The following is a 20812-nucleotide window of genomic DNA, read 5'->3' on the forward strand; positions in this document are numbered from 1 at the left end:
CACCCTTGTGGTTAATGTCTTGCTTTCTTATCGTATATAGGAACATATCTAATGTATTGCCACCTTACATCACCTAATTAACTCTCGATATCGAGCATCATGTAAGGTAACCAAAATAAGAACTCGAATACAATGCACGATTTCCCATATGGGTCTTGTTGAGGCTAACGATCCAATAACTGAAATATAACGTATTCAACGTTTAAAAAAACACATCATGTGTTAAATTACACCACTCATTGCCGGTTGCCAATGAGTTAAAATATCATATTCTAATATTTCTCATAGACTACGAAGCTTGTTTTTATCTCAAATACATTGAGATTTACCAGTACATAATCTAAACTGAAACAAAAAAGTGTAAGTTATATGATGGGTATGGGCGCGTTGAACTGAAAGGATCGAATAAGCTCAGTATCCGGCAAATTTAGAGCCGGGAGAGAAAAATGACTCTGAGTCGAGCTCCCTTTTCTAATCTCTTTCATCGTCATCAATGCTGCAACCGTGTTTCTGAAAATCCCTTCTCCTGCCATCGTGATCGTTGACTCTTTCATCTCCTCCGCCACCACCACCGTCGGAAAAAGCTCGTCAATCGTGGCTTCACATTCTTTCACAAGCTTCGAAATGAGCTCCGTGGTGAAGAAAGGTTGCTCCAACACCTTTTGTATGAACGGTAAACGCAATAATCCTCCTGTTCGTTTGTCGTATTTCTTAAGAATCTTTGCCATTCCTGTATCATATTTATAAAACTAATCAATTCGTTTACACCATTTTTCTTCACTTTTTTTATGCGGGTTTTTCAGTAAATACGTTCGCGGTATCATATAAACGAAACCCACAAAATAAAAAATAAAAAAGACTCATAAAAATTGGATCTTTTAACTTCAAGATTTTGATTGGACAATAATGGTCAAAAGGTTGACTTTTCTTTGTTGATTTACCAGTGTAATTGATGTTGCTATAGTTGACTAAAAGAACCATTTCACCATGAAAGTCAACTATGTCTTTTCTAATTCTTGACATCTCTTCTTCATACTCTCCTTCTGATGATGCTTCACCCTCCTTCACCTTCTTTATTCTTTGTTGCAACTCCTGCAAATTTCAAAGAATTCAAGTAAAACCGAAAAAGACTGCGTTTCGTTGACCAAGTCAACTCAACCGTAAAAAAAAAACCCTAATTAGATTGCTCTCCAAAAGAGTCTTTATAGAAAGAAGGCCGATACATGTGACAATATGCGAAACCCCATTAAATTACTCTCGAAAAAAGATCAGTAAAGATTGAAGGGAGGTTCCAACATATATAGAGGATAAAATGGTTTAGGTCTAACTGATATGAGGCCGTATTTTAAAAAATAAGTAACGGGTAGAATCTTTAACGAACGGCTTCGGGATGTGACGAGAGATTGTAAGTGACGGGATGATTTTGATATAACATACAGGACAAAACAGTTATCAACAAAACGAAACTGATCCTGTTGTTATTATCCAAGACAAAATACCATAATTGTCTTAGGAGTTCTTCCAAACCCATATAATATGTTATATATGGCTCGAGATTTACCAAATTATTATTAGACTTCTTTTTTAAGTACACAATATTTTATATACAGCAAAACTAACAGCCAATACTGTTAACCTCCATGGATATTGCGTTTTACTGATAAATCAAGTATTGCTAAGTCAAGAACCTTTCAGTATCTTTAGAGTTCAGGCTTTCTGATAAATAAGCAAATTCATTGTGGGGTGTTTAATTCTTTATACATATTTATGTTTAATTAAACATTCTTTATTATGGTTGGTTTGCAGATCTTGTCTTATCAGATTATTATAATATTACATAATCAGTAGTACAATACAATATCTATGTCGACACTTAACATAAAAGTTAACCGAGAAAGCAGAAAAAATAAAACAAAAAACATCCCAATAGGAATAAAAACAAAAAACTCCCGAATACATGCAAGATCATGATAAGAAACAAATCGAGACTAAAAACTGACCTTGTGACGAATAACGAAATCCTCTTCTTGTTCCATGAAAAACAAGTTAAACTTATCGATCTCATTGTCCAAAAGATACACAAAAGCCGCCTTTGATTTCCCGTACCCCGATATGAGCTTCACAAGCTTCTTTAAATCTTTGTAGTTCAAATACATATCCCGCCACCCGGGCAACGTTTCTTGAACGTGTTGCTTCAGTCGCTTGCCGAACTTCATCTTTTTTCGGGGTTTCTTGATCAAGATCTAAAAAACCCACATCCCAAAATCAAGATTTGTAATGAAAAAAGATGAAAATTTGTGGGATTTTATTAGCAAGAAAAGAAAAGGGTTAGAATATTTAGAGAGCATATGCTTGGCGTGAATGAAGTGGCAGTTAGAAAAAAAAAAGGTATGAATTGGGTCTTTGATGCAAGAGAATTATTGGCATATTCCATTTCTAATACTCATGCTTTGGACCAACACCAACACCAAGTAATATCACTTTTTAGTTAATAAAATAATATGTATCGATAAACACTGATATTATCTTATTTTTAATTAGAACTGTTTGGCAGTTGTCTTTACTGTGATACGTTGAGAGAAAATCAAGAATATGTTGCCTCGGATTCTTGATTTAGTAGCCGTAATTTGATTCAAAACAAATTTTTTTTACCCATTAGAGGTAGAAGTATAGTTTAATACATCATATCTTTCCTTAACTGGCTGACCGTACCTTCAGATGAGATATACAAAGTATGTTTTTTATATCTTGTGAGGTTAGCTCAACTGGCAATAAGGTCTGGGTGTTTAGAGATTTTCCTTAGAGGGTACCGGTTCGACTCCGGACTGTTCTCCAGACCTTGGGATTAGTCAAGGTGAATACAAGCGGGTCCGGACACTCACGGACAGATTGAGGGTAAGAGTGACGCATGGAATAGATGACAGGCGGATCATGGAGGTGGGTGATGTACACGTGGCATGACTGTGAGTGTTTTAAGGTGGGTTGTTGCTGTCGCTGTAACTTTACGCATGGGAGAATTGGGATTTATGGAAAGGGATAATTCCTACGAATCTCCGAAAGAATCTCCAATAAAAAAGGAAAATAAATCAGAAAATGGGACGTGGGAAACTGTTCAAATATGAACCAAACCAAACGAATATTATATTTATTTCTTAAGTTGTCTTTTCGCTTTTTTCCATTTATGTAAAATTCATAATTTATTTAGGGTCGTTTATCAAACGCTTACTCGAGTAAATGAACACCAAGTCATATTACTTTACCGGATGAATATAGTAATGATTAAGAATCTTACCCGGCATGAGCGAAACAAGAACCAAGAGTCTTACCCGGTAAGTGAGGACAACGACTCTTAACACGGTAAGCGTTTACAGGGTAAATTGTTGCATACGATACCGTTTTGGTGGAATAAAATCTTATCTAGTGAGTGAATAATAGTGTTAAATTTTACTAGTACACGTTTAGCAGGTAAGTATTTGGTAAACAGCCCCTTAAATTTGTCTATTAACCGTTCTTATTCAGATTTAACCAAATGTCAATACATCTGTAATACCCATTGCCGACTGTCTAAAAGACAAAAAAATGTAAAATTCAACCATTTTACCATCGCAATTGCAGATCTGACCGAGATTAATTTTCAAGGATAGACATAAAATCAAGTAATCATCCATCTTACTACGATAATTTCTAAAGTCATAATAATCGTCAAAACGCAGATCCAAACACCCTTCGATTCCTTAAATCATCATATCCATCCTCTTTTATTTGTATTGTTTTCCAAAAATTTCCAACATACACTCTAGATATCGGTCCTATATGATGCTATATCGACTTAAAATAAGCTTCGTGTAGCACGTTATGGCAAGTCCATGAACCCGCAAAAGAGAAGCCATATAAACCTTGAAGACCAACTCAACTGATAAATAAATGTCAGGTCTCAGGGCTCCTCAATGCCACTGGAGATTTACCTGGCTGTTATCTTCAGTGACCCATGAGATTAGTCAAGGTGCACACAAGCTGGACCGGACACCTATAATTCCCAAAAAAGAGGAAATATAAGCTATATAAGATCTTTGTGCATAGGATAGGATATGAGGATATAATATCTTTGTTCTTACCTTTTTGCTTACGCTTTACAAAAACAACAGCTCTACTCGTTGGAGGACTGGTCTGCGTACATCTTAACCAGCAGACGTTGCCTTTGAATGAGATGTACCGGGTTTGTTTTGTTTGGCGAAGGAATGGATATCGATCTTGTACACCGCCAGAAGGAACCAAGGCCATAATACCTGCTTACATTGCCATATTTACGCTATAATACCTGATAATTGTTTTCTTTATCGTAAGGGCACACGAATTCAAGAATAGGTTCGATTACTAGAAGAAGAAAAAAAATCAATTGCTTACATTGGCATATTTACGCCGACCTTGAAGACGAGAAATAAATGGAAAGGTCCACAAGGGTCAGCTCAAAGTCGGGCTTTTAGACTCCTTCCCATAAATCGCCACATAACGACTGGCGATTTTCCTGGCTGTTATCTTCAGGACCATTGAATTAGTCGAGGTGCATGCAAGCTTACCCTGACAACCGTACGCTTCCATATATATACACATATGTATATGAAGGTTCTTTGTATAATGACAACATCTACGAAGGGGCGATACTTGGGATAATTAGCGGCAGTAGCTTCAACGATGAAGATCCGGTGCTGGAATCACGGTTATCAGGAAGGGAAGCAAGCTGATCTTCTAAAGTAGAATAAGCATCTGCAAATGCCTTTATGCATTGATGGATCCTAAAGCAATTCCTGCCCACATTATTTGCAGGAAACAAAGGATCATCGATATAAATTGGATCTATACTGTACCCTCGTTCCCGATTTATATAAACCCCACTTCCCTGAACGGAAATACGCATCTGGCGTGGATCAAACACGTTCCCGAAAAAGTAAAAGAAATCCATAAGAAGACCCCCGAAATTCTGGTTAATCGGCCGGCCATAATGGTGCTCATGTTGAAGAAAGCGGGTGATCAACAGAATCAGACAATAAGAACTCAGGCCACCGGAATAAGATTGATCCAGGCTCCGATCGGCCAGAAACTGTTTTAGCACCAAGGCAAGAGGGGTTGCTGCCGGAAATTGTTCCGTGAGCTCTTTGACCAGTTCGGTAGTTTGTAATCCGGTGTGTGATGGTGCTTTAAAGCTAATGTCAATCCGAATTGACTGCACATCTGTGTCTTTCCCACCATCGGTACTCATCTTCGAAGTGGAAATTTCTTGGTCAACAGAAGTCAAAGGAGGGCGTCTCAGCAACGGTACATTTGAAACGGAAGAAACAATGAGATCGGAAGGAACTTCAACCACGAGCATGATGATGGGTATAGCAGTATTCTCAACGATTTTTAAGGAATCGTTTTTTACCCATTCTTGATTAACGAGATATCTAGCAGCATGTTGAAGACATGTTTCTTTGATTCCATTCCGACCCTCCAAGATTCCGGCTTCTTTTATCGGTTCTAAGTTTCTAACCGGAGGAAGGCAAACGACAAGATCGACATCACTTGTTGGAAGGGATAAACCGGTTGCGTTAGAACCGAAGATGTTGGTTCGAGAACGTGGCCATAAGACTTGAAGCGAACGTGTAACGCGTTTGACCGCCCAGTTGATATACGGCTTTCTAGTCATGTTTACTCCAGCGACCCGCTTGCAGAATGCGTCCATTTCATCGTTCAGGAGGCTGTGCATCACAGGAAGAGACGCCTTTCGCACAGAACAATCGAGTAATTCCGGCGATTGAAGCGGAATCGCCAAATCAGGATGTTCTTGATCGCGAGTTAGCTGCGAGATCGCAATGAGTCGATCCTGCAAAATGGCCCCCGGTAAAGTCTGAGTCAATTGCCGAGCCGAAAGACTTTTCTTTCTCCACGAAGGCCAAACGACTTCACTTCCATCGACTCTAACACAACATTCCTCAAAACTAATTCCGTCATGAAACCAACCTTTCACCCCCCAATGACGTGGGCTCGAGCTACCAGATCGAACGGTCGGAAAGCCTCGGTGTTTCCGGGCATCCCCCACAGGGGAGGGCCGTGGAACACAAAGTACAACCGGCGAAGGTGGTCTCTTAATCGGAGGTTCTTCTCGCCTGCTAGGAGGCACACACGGACTTTTATGCTCGTGATTCCGCTTAAACTCCCGTGATCTATCCCGCGATATGTTTGGAATGATAATAGGTCGTAAAATAGGATACGGGAATAAATCTCCAGTTTTTGCCTCAATATCTCCAGGAAAAGTGGCCAAAGAACCAGAAACATTCTCCTCAGATAAATCCGTCATCGTTGATGAAGAATGCAGCACTTTTCCAGTTACCTCACCAGGTATAACATAGCCAAGAGGTTCAAAAGGCGAGCAGAAGGACGAAGCAGACGGTGAAGTCAAACCGTTAGTACTATACGACGATGAAAACGCAACCATATCGTCAACGGTCCGGTTCATATCTGCTTCCCGCCAAGCCCACGAACTATCATCTGAACTAAGAGAAGGTGGCCTGGAAAAACTAGCCACCGGGTGATCAGATGAATCCCAATACATCACACCACCGCCAAAGTACTGACTATAATCCATCCCGGAAACCGCAAAATCTTCTTCACCTAACCAGTGACCATCGTGTTCCTCCACCATTTCCGACGAATTGGCTATGTGAGAAGAGTCCACAAATTCACCAGCACTAAAACTTTGCTTAAAGGGTTGTCTTCTTGACATATATCCTGTGTTATAGCTACAAGCCATTGACGGAACCAATCCATTAATACTGTGAACCATTGGCGGCCAATCCAAGCTCATTGGCATCGGTTTGCATCCATTTTCAATCGGTGAATTCCTAACCTGATGCATCGTGTGCACAAAGCCCGACTGGTGGAAATGGTTTTGCCAGTTATGACCAACGTCTAGATGCAATCTATCGGTGGTGGCAGGGAGGTGTGAGTTCACAAATGATAATTGAGGGGCTGCACTTGGCCACTCGTATGGCGGGTTTCCTGAAGAGCTCACGGTTCTAGAATCTCGTTCTTTATTCGGCGGAAGATTCTTTTCCTTTTTAGTAACTTGGGTCACTTCTGAAACTAAAGATTGTGTCTCCATTTCCTTTACATTCTCACGACCGACAAAGTCAACATTTTGACCGTCAATGATCGTATCATTTTCAACATTAGAAGAATCAGTAACATCAGGATTTTCTTTTCCGTCATCTTGATTTCCTATAACTCTTTCCAGAAGGGGTTGATTTATGGTGGCAAGAGTGCTAGATTCTGTTGGATTATGATCATCAACGGAAGTGCCATTGAACATAATTTCTGATTTGTTTTCATCAGGTCTAAACTCACCATGAGAAATGGCTGAAGAACGGGATTTCACAGGAGCACTTTGAGAAACGATACTTTTGACTGTATCTTTCTTATGTTTCTTTTTCGCCCTTTTACTCTTCTTTGAGGTGCTTTGAACTGTTCCATTAACCATTCCGTCACCATGTTCCTGATAACAGTTAATGAGTTACAAACCATTCATCATCATAAAACATAGGATCCTTAATTTCACATACAAAGACAAGCACAACCATTTCAACCGCTGCGGATGGAGTCTCTTTTTTTATATCCTTTTCCAGAACTACACTGCCATGAACATCCAACTTATCTCCCTCATCCTGAAATATTCCGTTACAAGTCAGAAGACGGCTCACTCCTGGTATAAAAAACATAAAAACAAAGGGATAATCACAAAAAGTGGTCCACCTCGGATGGGACATTACACAAACTAGCCCAATTCATCAGGTTTGTTACAAAATGGCCCACCAGTTTGCAAACCATTTTGCAAAAGAGCCCACTTTTTCAACCTTTGACCGATTACTGAACGCTAGTTTGGAAGTGAGGGAAGATTTTGCGAAATCTCTTCATATTTCGTGAAATCATTCCAAAAACATATAAAAAGGGTATTAAACTTGAAACATGAAATATGAAATCACTTAGAAAACGCTTTAAATGGCTTTTTAGAAAAGGCTCTAATTCAGTAAACATGGAAATCAATACTTTTCTTAAGGTCGATTTTGTCTTCTGTAAAAATGGAAATCTAAATAAAGAAAATATGAGAAGGCTCTAGTCGACCTATAATATCTTGTGTTTTTACAGGCCATTTTTGCAATTATACAAAAATAAAGGGTTAGAAAGAATAAATTAGTACCAAAATAAGGCTAAAACACACATAAAAATAAAATAAGTGCACCTTGGCAGGCTTGTTTGAAGTTGAATTACTCTTAATAGATCGTTGAACAGGAATCGGTTTGTTTACATCACGTGCCTTCCCCTTCTTACCAGAAACAAGTTTCTGTTTTGGCTTCTTGACGGACTTGGTTGAACTTAGATCTTCAAGGAGCTCAAGTTTTGTGAAATCAAGTGAAACAACCATGAGCAAACCTCGCAATCTCCTTAATATGTGATCAAAAATCGTACTAATAGACCCCAATGAGCTAAAGAACAATGCTTCTTCATCAAATTGACCATGCTCAAATGCTAGTAACATAGTTGAAACCTCACAAACAATTAATAGACGATTAAAATAATGGGTTATCGGAGATGGTTTATTAGATGGAGGAATAAACAGAGTAAGCTCTGATTCTATATATTTTCCTCTAAGGGTCTCAATGGTTTCTTGGTGCCACCTAGGGTGACTGTATCTTGGGGGTTGTTTGTCTTTCCCGCTAGTGATCTGCAGCTCATCCTCCACGCCACTGCTTCTTCCATATAAAATATCATGAGTCTGAAAATTACAAACATTACATCATTCTTGGCTTCCTGCTATCTCAAAATGCCACATCAACCATGAAAAGAGATGCTACAAACGACATAAATTCATTCGAGAAATAAATAAAAGGTCAAAGTGTGCAATACCCCCTACCATGGACAACTTTGAAGCCTAGTTTATCACATAAGCACAAAATAATACATGGATCCAAATGTTAGGAGAACTATACTTGTAATACCTATTGTTTGGGTTCATTAAACAGCCATGGAAGCACTACACGTACAAGGTCCAAGACATGGTATCCTAGAAGTTTCCAGTGTTTATTAGCACTGTTTCATTTTGAAGCTTTAGTAATTACATCCAGAAAAGGGGCAATGAGTATTTTGTTATGATATTAATATATGTCCTTCTGCTAAGCCTAGAAAGTTTGATACCAGAAAAATAATATAAAACCAAAACAAACGAACCCAGAAGTCACCCAGAGGTGGGGCATGGAAGGGGTGGGATGTGGGCAGAGACTTCTACCTCAAGGAGTAGAGCGATACCCCCAGCTTGTGCAAAGTATGCATAAAGAAGGGTACAACATGCTCAAAAATTTACGGAGGAAGAACATAGATTAAAAACTTGATAGTACTAAAGGCAGTGATAAAAGTTGGAAAAGAGTTAGAAGTAAGCAACAACAATCAAAACATTCAGATAAAAGCAAGAACATAGAAACATAACCTAAGGAAGGAATAAACTACACACTCCTGGTCTAATGTATGACCAGAAAAATGATATGTGGCTAGAAAAATGCATATATTGATGTGTGTGGTTTTTTCAACAAGATCAAAAGGGGAAACTGTAATTTACTCAAAGATTAAGATAGGTAGCAAAGAAGCATAAGCATAAGAAGTAGTCAAATCCTTGAATTACTCTCAACTATCCTGAGTTCCCGACTTATGTAACAAATCAATCTTTACCACCCTGATGTATGTATTGAACCTAGATCAGAACATAAAGACTCTCAGTTGCACCCTAGTGTTCTTCATCAACCAGAACACACTACACAGTATCAGATGAGCAAAAGAAAACATAATGAAAAACAAACACAAGGTTTCTGTATATAAGTGTATTGAAGTGGTAAGCACTTTAGTGAAGTGGTAAGGGTGTGTCTGGTACAAAAGAAGATGGGAAAACTAAAAATTCTAGCAATCCCATATGAAACCAACTGAAACTTATGCATATAGAACAGCATTTAGCATCAACAACAGATTTTTTTTGGTCAGTTGCCTATCAGAATGAAGAGCACAACAGTTAATTACATAAAAGAGTTCACAGAAAAAAGTACCAGCAATCTTGCAGATTTTCCCAATACTATTCGAAAAGCTTTCTTCTTCTTTTGATCATCCAACTTCATCCACCATTCCACACACCCTTTCTTCCTCCAATACACATTTGCCGCCACACCCGCAGCTGCACAAACAGACTTCTCTTTCAATTTCATCCCTCTTTTCTTGCCAACATTCAAATGCAACCATGATAACCTCAACGCCAATTCTAACCTATTTGCTACAAAAGCCTCCAAACTATAATACCCTTTAGCCTTCAACCAATTGAATTCCACCCAATCCAATGATCCCAATAACACACTCTCCTCCCCTCTCAAAAATTCCCCATTCGAGACCCCATCCATAGCCTCAACAAACGTATCCACATTTTCAACTAGATTTCTACCAACAGTCATAGAATCTAAACAATTACAACAACAAGAACCAAAACTCTCACCTTCTTTCGAATCAAACAACTGTACAGAGTCGCGAATACGCTTTTCAGAATTTGAAAGCTGGCTAATTCTCGTCAACAGACCATGAGATTTTCGGAAACAGAAAGTGGGGAGATTAGGGTTGGATGAGGAAGATGGTATGTCAGGGAGGATGATGAAAGAACCATGGCCATTGTTGTTGAGTTTGAATTGCAACTGGATTAGAAGCTGGGTGAAGGATTTATCGATGATAGTGAGGTGGGATTGTCGCTGGTGAGGTGTGAGTGATGAAAACCATTTGAGAATGGAGGATCTAGGGTTAGGGTTAGGGTTAGGGTTTGATGAAGATGGTGAATGGGAACTGTAGAGAGAGATATGGGAGGTGAGGGAATCGATCAACTGACGTTTTGATTCCATTTTTGTGTAAGAAATGGATCGAGAAATTGAGGGAATTTGTGAAATTTGTACGAGAAATTAGGGGTTTTGTCTTCCAAACATTTTCAAATGTTTGGTAGAGGGGGAGGAATCACTTTGCAGCAGGGTTGACGACGAAAAAGGATTTCTCTTTTTTTTTTTTTTACATATTTTGCTTTTTGTAATTTTATTTATAATATTTTTACAATATAATATTAAAAGTCAATTTTTTTAAGAAAAAAATTATGACAGTGTTTGTGATTGCTTATAAAAATAACTTATTTACTTATTCCGTTGTGGCACTGGTAATAAGCATTTTTGAGTGTTTGAATAAACAGCTTATACCTATGTCAAACCGGTAATAAGAAGTTTTTAAAGAAGTTAAACATTATAACTTTTATATATATATATATATGTTATCTGTAACACCCCAAAGTGAATGAAATTAGTTTATAATTGGTCGGTGGTCAGCCATAAGTTTGGTAATTTGTTATTACAATGCTTAATGTTACGTGGTCTTAGTATTTCATGAATTCATTTGGCTTTGTTAAGCTAACACATATTGTGTATCTCAGGAAACGATCGGGTTAGGCTTTTATTGAATTTCATGATGATTTTTTTTTTAGTTTATTCCGTTTTTAGTATTATTGTTATTTATTTTCCGTAATACCTTCCAGGGTCTTGGGAGTGTGTTATATCTAATTGTTTTGTATTTTAAAATAGACATTTTTCAAACTATAAAAATCTTAAATATGAAGTGAATGACAACAATGTTACTGACCATGATCATTATTGTGGCATGTTGTGACTCAAGACTTGTGTTTCACATCACGTTAAGCATGTGTCATGACACACTGTAGCTCAAGACTCATGTCTCACGTCACGTTAAGCATGTGACACGTCATTGAGCGTTATAACTCAAGATTCATGTCTTAGGTCACTTTAAACATGTGGCACATCATGGCCTATTACATGGTTTTTGTAAAGTGATATTTGATTTTCTTTTTACCTATCTAGTGTCTTACTTTTTAGTTTTTTTACATTTAAGCTCATTTAACTGTTTATTATCATTGACTTAATGACTAACATACAAATTTATTGTCATAAGTCACACCTTAAAAAACGACGTAGCCTCATCGTGTCTCCTAAGGCTTGAGCTTGACATCACAACCACACTAATTTACACACCACTTAGAACCTTGACTAAAAGTATGTTATTTTTTTAATGTAATTTACCTCTCAACAAAATAAGATATTTTTCTTCCTTTTTTTGAGCTAAATTGTTTATTTTCTTATAAATAATCTAGTATTTATCTTATACTTTAAGAAAAATATCGGATAAATTACATGAAAAAGTAACGTACTTTAACTTGATTCTTATTTTAGGTAGCGCACATTCAAAACTTCCATTTTAGTATATAAGATGTGAAGTTTTAAACCACCCCCTGATTGGTTTGAACTTGACTCCAAAGATCAAAAATACCAGGAGGTCTCAGGTTCAAATCCAATGAGGAATAAAAATCCCCTTATGGCCACGAAAGTTCAAATGCGGTGACTCCGGGCTATCAGCAAAACAGGTGGTCGCCCTGAGATTAGTCGGCTCGCATAGCGGGTTGGATATCCAGGTTAATTAAAAAAAAGTACCGGATAACCGATTGAAGCATTAACCGGTTACCATGCTGATGTAGCGAGCGAAAAATACATTCAACTCCGGTAGCTTCTCCCTTTAATTTCAAAATTCAAAATTTTAAACACGTAATTTCAATGTTTCAATATAATTAAAAAATATTTATTTCTCATGGTAATCATTTTTAGGGATATATCAAATTTGAAGAATTTCATTCAAGAATCTGTTGGAGCAAAAAGAATTGCAAAAAATCTCCATTTTCTCTTAAAAAAAAGAAAAAAATGGCATATTTTGATGATAAAATGAATATATATAATCACACATACAAGTTACTATGGTGATTTTACAACAAACCACATTAATTTCAATAATTTTACAACAAAACCATGATGTAATCTTGACATATGGATATTACTACACCAATTCTATTTCTAACACCCATTATGATATGATTCATCACTATGAACCTGTTCTAGGATAAGCTGTACATCCTAAAGCATCAAACACAGGTTTCTTTCAATACGGCAAACATGGAAAGAATTCATCAAGAAAACCAACCTCAACAACTGGAATTGGTTTATAGAAGAGGGATGAAGATACGTTTACCGAAAGAGCCTCTGAACTGATCTTTTCGGTATCTTGCCTTCTAGTTTAAGCCTTCTGTATGCTTCTCGAATGTGGCATGGCCTGATCGGCCCAGTTTCCTTTCTCTCTATAATCACTACCTTCGCTGCAAAGTCATACATCAATTCATAAGATCATGGCATGCTTTTATTTTGGTATGCAGGACATGACAGTACAAAAACTTCTTGTGCTATGTTCGGCGTGATATTAGACTGGGGCAGGACATTACAAAAACTTCTTGTGCCATGTTTGGCGTGATATTAGACTGGGACAGGACAGTACAAAAACTTCTTGTCCCACGTTTGACGTGATATTAGACTGGGACAGGACAGGACCGCGACAAACGTTTTTTTTTTTGCTGTCCTGCAAAAATGGGTAGAACAAAAAGGGTTTTTTGGTTAAATGACTTTCTCGCAAGGGTTTTTTATCCATGAATTTATGACAGGTTTGATAATGTCACTTTCATACACAAGAATGCCTATAAACCTGTAAGAACTCATAAGGTCATGTATTTGAAAACCACTTGTCAAGAGGTCTTTTAGCTAGATAACCCAAACAAAAATCAAGGAGATAGGACAAGATCAGTAAATTACTAAACTACCTTAAAGCCTCCCATGATTCTTTCACCCGCCTACCTCACTCTCACCGTTCAGTCTAGTCTACTACCCCAAACGCACTCTAAGTAATTTGCCTGGATGTGTGTGTGTGAGACGATGTGCTACATACCTGTTTCAACGAGTTCACCAACAAAAATCTTTGCGATTCCAGATACCACAATAGTCATGGGCATAGAAATTTTGTTGCTTCCAGTGATGCTGCCTAATAACTGTATTCATGACACGATATAACAGAATAACGTTAATTACCAAATGCATGACCAGATTATTCTTACAGTAATTGTAAGTTGGAACTGGATAACGGTTCATAGAACTGTATTTTTTGTGTAGTTTCAGACCACTGTGAACACAAAAAAGCTATTAAAGTAACCAGATTTTATATTTAGACCATTTAACCTTCGGTATTTCCATTTAGGTTTATATGGTGTGAGGAGAAATATAGATTTGATCATGTTTCCTAACTCTACTCTGATATGTTGTCTGTTTGCTTGTACACACTCTCACCTACTTCTTACTCGCCTGTTTTGTTTATTTGTTCTGCAAGCCAAGGGTATTTACAGAAACTGTACCCCTTTGGGGTAGAGGTAAGCTCTACATACATCTTAACGGTTGCTTGGTTGGTTTTCCATTAATGTATATATAAAGCTGTTTGTGTGGATTAATCTGTCTATACAGGTTGGGAAGATTTTCGTTTAGGATGGTTTTTTCATAAATGGAATGAGCATGTTTTCTAATTGGGAAGGGCAGTTTGGATAAAACTTGGCTTTCTGCATGAAGCTCCCCCGTAGAAGCTTACTGAATAAGCCACTTTCTATATCATTAAGCCACTACCAAACAGTCATGTATAGTTGACTGAATAAGCTGTGAGACCCATTAAGCTCATTAAGCTGCTAACAAACAGGCCGTTACCCTCCCTAGACCCTATCTCTATGTGAATTTACTTGGTCCGTTTGATTTGATCTAATTTAGGTGAATGACTTAAATGAGTATGAGGGATTCAGATCCACGTGTGTTTGTGCATGTGGGCACGCGAGAGAGAGAGAGAGAGAGAGAGAGATAACGTACCCTTTTCATGACAGATTTCTGAAATCCAGATCTTCGGAAAGACTCATATCTACTCATTTGTCCCTCGGTAAATTGGGATAATATAGACCTGGAGAAAACATCAATCCGATGCTTAGTTTGCTGATCCAGCTACTATTTGACAGATCCAAATAGAAAACATAAAATTGTGCACGTTTTTATTGCGGACATTTATTTTGGACATCTGGAATAGCAAGAAAAGCAATATTAACATATCAAACCATACTGCATCTTGGCCATTTTGTCTGGATCGCTAGAAGACGGGACTTTTCCAAGTTCAACATCCATGTTCTCCTCTTCTTCCTCGTCATAATCTTCTTTGTTCTTAACGGTTTTGGCAGCGGCTGCTGAAGTGGAGGCTGATGCAATTGTTGCTTTTTGTGGGTTTGAAGGACGAATACTGTTGGTGTCCACGTCAGCTCCCTGGGAACTAACAGTGGGTTGTGCAGATGGAGGTTGAGTTTCGGTCTCATCATGACCAACGGGAGAATCAGGCGGTGATTCCTCTTGTTCATCGGCTGCTACTTCAAAAGGATCCTTGGATTGCTTCATGGTATTTTCTTTCTCTATGTTGCTAACTAGTATGCACTAATGTGCTTTCGTCAGATTCTGGGAAGAAATAGATGTAAGAAATTAAGTAAACCAAACAAAACCAATATATCCCACCCAGAGATAGGGTCTTTTTTTTGGTTTTGGGGGGGGGGGGGGGGGGGAGGGGAGAAGATGTAAGCAGACCTTACCTAGAGAGTTGTTTCCAACCCCTCCCCCTCTCCCTCCCCAACACCCGGCTTGTAAGAAAGGTTTAGTAAAAGATATGGAAAGCATAACTATAAGCCACAAATATGGAAAGAAAAATTTCTAAGACAAAATTAGAACAGAAAGCCAAGAATCTACTTAGCTAAAAAGCACAGATGTAAGAACTTGTGTGACAAACACATTAATAATTTCACAAAATCATCATGTCATCTATAAAAGGTCTGAATAATACTCCACTTCCAACAAAAGGAGGAAGCAAGAAGAGTTTTGAGTTAGTTCCAATAACTTGATTATAATTAGCTCAAACAAAGAGGCAATTGCTTTTCATCAATCATCACTCCTACCATTCCATAAAGATAGAGCTACATTATAATCTTTGAATTCGAACTTATGAGGCTATGACCAAAAAGCTTACATTTTTCCGAAGTATAAAATTGACACAAAATATGGACACAAATTGCACCACAAACCTTTTCTACTTGTTAGCACTTGTTCTAAATTTTAATGAACTACCAGTTTTTTATCTTTAAAGTTTTAGAAGTCATATTAAAACGACAACAGAAAATGAGACCATTTGACAAAACCAAAGTGTATGTAGGATATCAATCTAGGGATATGTTTAGTTGTATCATATTGTATAACATATTCTTAGGAGATAGTATATCTCATTTGGAAGTAAAGTCTAGGGAAACTGAAAAGAAGCATATCAAGGATATGTATAAGATATTATGTGATGTGTATATATATACACGTATTCAGTCAAATGTAAACGAAAAGAAGCACTTTTCACATATTTCATATAATTTCATGGTATCAAAGCTGTAGATGTAGGAACCCTACATTTCCTCTCTCAAACCCCGGCCCTTAGTATTAACAAAACTACCTACAGGAAGGAAGAAGACAGTGGGTTGCAAATAGATTTCTCAATCAATTAGAAAGGTAGCCGGAGATAAATACAAAGCTCGACTAGTGGCAAAACATAGAGTTGATTATCAGAAAACCTTTATTTTCCTCTCAACACAATTTGTGTCTTGTTGTCTATTGCAGTTAACCAGGATTAGCCACTATTCCAACTTGATGTCAAGAACTTTTTTTAAATGGAAATCTAATCAAGGAAGTCTATATGGATATACCTTTTGGATTTGAGATGAAGGATAACCAAGGGAAGCGTTTTTAGTCATTTTATTGGCAACCGTGAGTAAACGTTTTTGAGACTAAGGAACTCCATGTGAATGATTTGCAGTAAGTGTTTTTAGTCATTTTAACCCGCGAGTAAATCACTTAAAGGCAGTAACCCGCATGGTCTGCATCTTAAGATACTAGGAGAAAAACCTAGGAAGGATTTATGTTTAGAAAACCGGTCCATTAGACATTGGAAGTTTATGCTGATGTTGATTGGGTTGGATCTCCTTGTGACCCAAAATCCACATCTAGATGACCTAGCATAGCAAAAAAACAAAGAGTAATATATAGTAGCAGTGTCGAGGCTGAGTTTCATGCATTAGCCTTGGACATCTGTGAAGCAATTTGGATATTACGACTGCTAAACGAACTTAAGATTGGAACTTTGAATTCTATCATGATCATATGTGGGTAACCTGTAAACGGTCACAATTGCCAAAAATCTTGTCCATCATGATCAAATTAGGCATGTGGAGAATGACAGGCACTTCATCATTGAGAAAATTGAAAGCAAGAAAAACTCACTCGACTACGTTCAATCTAGGCAACAAGCAGCAGCCATCTTGGCTAAGGTTATGTTTCAGCCCAATCTCAATGAACTAAGTACCATACTTGGTTTGGAGAACTTATATCACCTGGCTTGTGGGGAAGGTAAGAAATCAATCCAAGTGTATGGTTAGTTGTATCAAGCTTTATAGTTGACTCTTAGGAGATAAGTTACCTAAAATACTAATCCAATATATTAGGAAAGATTTTTATTATATTAGATCCTGATTTATAGGAGTCGGCCATTTGTATAACATATTGTGTATATATTTCTACTCGGACAAACATAAATGAAAAGAAGCAGTTTTCACATATTTCATATAGCATTGGTGTATAGTTTTCTTAAGATGGAAGGATGATAAAGCTATGATGCTCTCCTATAAAAGCGACCTCTAGAAACTACAAGTCTACAACGGTATCTAAATCCAAATGCCTTATAGTCCTCTAAGTGTTTTCGCCCTATGTGCTTTGCATGGAAGGGATACAACTTGACGGAATTCACCACATTGCCTAGCTCACAAAAAATACCAAAGCCACCATCTCATGCCAAATGTAACCCGAGATGTTCTCTTCTCACCCACCCCGCAACCACCTCAGCTTTTGTTTTAAAGACAGTTCTAACATGAATCAGATGTCAATGGAGCAACACAAATACGCTAACGAACGAATGTCGTGTGTCACATAAATAACTATTAAACTTGCAACTATAGACGAATTTTCCATCTCTCTTGCTCACACATGTTCTCTGTTCCTGTTAAGAAAGATGGGGATTTGGTCTTGATTTGCTGATAAATTTAAAATTTATCAACTGATCAAAGAATCAACAAAAACCTATTTCTAAAGCAAGAAGTACATTAAGCCCTACAAAAACCTGTTTCTTAACTTGAAGAATCCGAAATAGTTAAGAGCAGTTGAAATGCCCACCTTCAGTTCAAGTAATTGTGTTTATTGAAGCGACACTTGAATTTAAACTTTAATAAACTAAATTTAACTTCGAAGATGTTTGCGAAAAACAACAATCAGGTTGCAATTATTAGGGCTCAATCGAATTCTAAACCAGAAAGCAATTAATACTAGGTGGCTACAGTTGGCAACAATCTGTTAAAAAAGAATTCCATTATTGCAGACAGCAGATGCATTTAGGACTCAGCAACTGTTAATTGGGATAAAACATCTCGTTTTTAAGGGTTTTTCAATCGCAGCTTCGAAATAGAGTGTAAATCAAAATCAAAATCAAAAGAATACTCAACAGAAAAAAAATCAAAGTAATCCCATGTACATGTTCCTCATTCCCAAATAACTACCAAGACATTTCCCACAAAATTACAACAAAAAGAAGAGCTAAAAATTAGGGTTTTACATATGAATTAGGTCTAGTTACAACTATGCAAATCCAACATAGACAGTAATATTCGAATCACACATGTAAAGATTCAAGAAAAACAATTTACCTGACTATCGTTTTTGATGTAAATCACCGTACTGAAACTATCGAACAGCATAGGAACCAAAGCCGAACTCTATGCTTGGGAGTGAAATGGAGATGCATGTCTTTAGTTGTTTTCTTTCTTTTTACAATTTACAAAAATAGTCCCTCAAGTATTTAAATATCTTCCTAAGATCAATTATTTCTACCATTTAGACTAGGCGTGAGCATAGACGGGTACCCGTCCTTTTTGATAGAAACCGGAATTGGAACCGGCAGTTCTTGGAATATTGGAACCGGAATCAGTACCGATTAGAGCGGTTCTTAAATTTTTGGAACCGGAACCGCTGGAAACCGGTTCCGGTTCCGGGTACCCGCTTCCTAAAATATTAAAATTTTGTTATTTAGAAATAAAAAATATAACGTTGCCAAAACACTAAATAAATAAGCAAAAATATAAATTATACAGAATAATGGTTACAAATATTGTTTAACGATTACAAACCATAATAGACTAATAGAAAATGTTCAAAGTTTAACGATTACATACTATAATGATAAATGTTCAAAGTTTAACGATTACATACTATTATGGTAAATTTTCAAAGTTTAACGATTACATATTATGAATCCAAGTGAACACACAATTTGAAAAAATACGAATCATTCTATATGAAGAATTTAGATGAAGAATGAAGATGACGACGTGCTTTTAAGATGTAAACCTAATATAATTTTGGTATTAAAAAATAATAATTATTTTTTATTGAAAAATACAGGGTACCCGGCGAGTAACGGTTCCGAAAAATTGAGAACCGGAACCATTCTCAATCGGTTCCGTATTTTAGGAATCGGAACCACTCATATCGGTTCCAGTTCCGGAACCGGCAGTTCCAAGGCGATTCCGGTTCCATAGCCGGGTACTCGGTTCCGCTGCTCACCCCTAATTTAGACTATTATAATACATGAATTTGTAAATATATGAACAACCTTAGCTCGTCAATTGTAATTTCATAACTTTTCGACTTATGTAAGGTTAATGGCCTTTGGTCATCGTTATGACCTGCTTCACAGGCAACGCTTGATATTGTTATATGTTTGTCATGACTGTAAAGATGATTTCATATCCACAGCTATTTTTTACAGGAGTTCGCCATTAAATCTTTGATGGGTCCGTCACTAAACGTTCAAGTTATCGTGAAGTCCATCAGAACTTCAACTGTCATCAGTTGGTCAGTACCATAGTCATAATGGCTCCATTGACATAGCTTGAACCTACCATGATCGATGGACCACCTTAGTTCCTTTGGCTCCGTTGTGAGAGCTTGAACCTACCATGAGCCCACCACCTTAATCACTATGGCTTTGTTGTTGAAGCTTTAAGTTGCCATGAACCCACGACCATGTATATTGCTATAACGGTTACATCAGTAAAACTTCAATTTGTCATGAGTCTATTAATGTTCTTTGTATAATTAATGCATCTTGTACTTAATCATGCCCTAAAAATGCACTTCATTTAATTAATGTGTATATATATATATAGGATGATTATTATACAACCCTTGACATTTGTGCAACCACTACAACCCAATCTCAACCGTTCATTTGATTTGATTAATATGTGATTTTATAGAAATTTTGATTATTTCATAATATAAAGTATTGATCATAATTAATGAACCATATTTATTTTCTATAAATATTCAAATCATAATAAATGAACTCTCATCATTTTCATAAATATCTCAATTTATTTGGTTGCAATTGGTTGTACAAATGTGATGGGTTGTATTTGAAACAAACTATATATATATATATATATATATATATAGGGGCTGGTTCAAATACTAACCCAATATTCTGTGCAAACTATGCTAACACATCTTAATCGTTCATTTTCTCATCTAACGGTTATTATTAAATGAGATTAAATAAACAATAATTTAATTAATATATTAATTAATATGTGTATGAACAATTGTTCAAAGGATAAATTGGT

General features: G+C 37.0%; 4 protein-coding genes across 7 annotated transcripts; all 4 read right to left on the reverse strand.

Annotated features, from left to right (window-relative positions):
• Positions 1 to 365: 365 nt before the first annotated feature.
• Positions 366 to 2216, reverse strand: LOC112499680 (SPX domain-containing protein 3). The gene is made up of 3 exons (XM_025103003.1): positions 2001 to 2216; positions 942 to 1092; positions 366 to 730 (listed from the first exon to the last, which is right to left on the reverse strand). The coding sequence occupies exons 1-3, from the start codon at positions 2214 to 2216 to the stop codon at positions 366 to 368; spliced, it is 732 nt and encodes a 243-aa protein (XP_024958771.1).
• Positions 2217 to 3680: 1464 nt separating this feature from the next.
• LOC112499718 lies at positions 3681 to 8291 on the reverse strand. Of its 4 annotated transcripts, none has more exons than XM_025103058.1 (4): positions 8273 to 8291; positions 4405 to 7697; positions 4116 to 4318; positions 3681 to 4027 (listed from the first exon to the last, which is right to left on the reverse strand). In XM_025103058.1, exon 2 carries the CDS (start codon positions 7511 to 7513, stop codon positions 4646 to 4648), a length of 2868 nt encoding a protein of 955 aa, XP_024958826.1. In that variant the 5' UTR covers positions 7514 to 7697; positions 8273 to 8291; the 3' UTR covers positions 3681 to 4027; positions 4116 to 4318; positions 4405 to 4645. The 4 variants fall into 4 exon arrangements, with proteins under 4 accessions (XP_024958826.1, XP_024958824.1, XP_024958823.1 ...); XM_025103056.1 differs by lacking the exon at positions 8273 to 8291 and having other exon boundaries at positions 4116 to 4286; positions 4405 to 7528; positions 7611 to 7762; XM_025103055.1 differs by lacking the exon at positions 8273 to 8291 and having other exon boundaries at positions 4405 to 7528; positions 7611 to 7762.
• A 1374-nt stretch (positions 8292 to 9665) lies between these two features.
• LOC112499720 lies at positions 9666 to 11013 on the reverse strand. Its single transcript, XM_025103059.1, has one exon. The coding sequence runs from the start codon at positions 10950 to 10952 to the stop codon at positions 10092 to 10094; it is 861 nt and encodes a 286-aa protein (XP_024958827.1). The 5' UTR covers positions 10953 to 11013; the 3' UTR covers positions 9666 to 10091.
• Positions 11014 to 12885: 1872 nt separating this feature from the next.
• LOC112499698 (transcription initiation factor TFIID subunit 11-like) lies at positions 12886 to 18922 on the reverse strand. Its single transcript, XM_025103028.1, has 5 exons — positions 18836 to 18922; positions 15127 to 15509; positions 14883 to 14970; positions 13927 to 14026; positions 12886 to 13306 (listed from the first exon to the last, which is right to left on the reverse strand). Exons 2-5 carry the CDS (start codon positions 15450 to 15452, stop codon positions 13179 to 13181), a joined length of 642 nt encoding a protein of 213 aa, XP_024958796.1. The 5' UTR covers positions 15453 to 15509; positions 18836 to 18922; the 3' UTR covers positions 12886 to 13178.
• Positions 18923 to 20812: the final 1890 nt, after the last annotated feature.

This window comes from Cynara cardunculus, assembly GCF_001531365.2.
Source record: "Cynara cardunculus var. scolymus isolate 2C chromosome LG 16, CcrdV1, whole genome shotgun sequence".
NCBI lineage: Eukaryota > Viridiplantae > Streptophyta > Magnoliopsida > Asterales > Asteraceae > Cynara > Cynara cardunculus.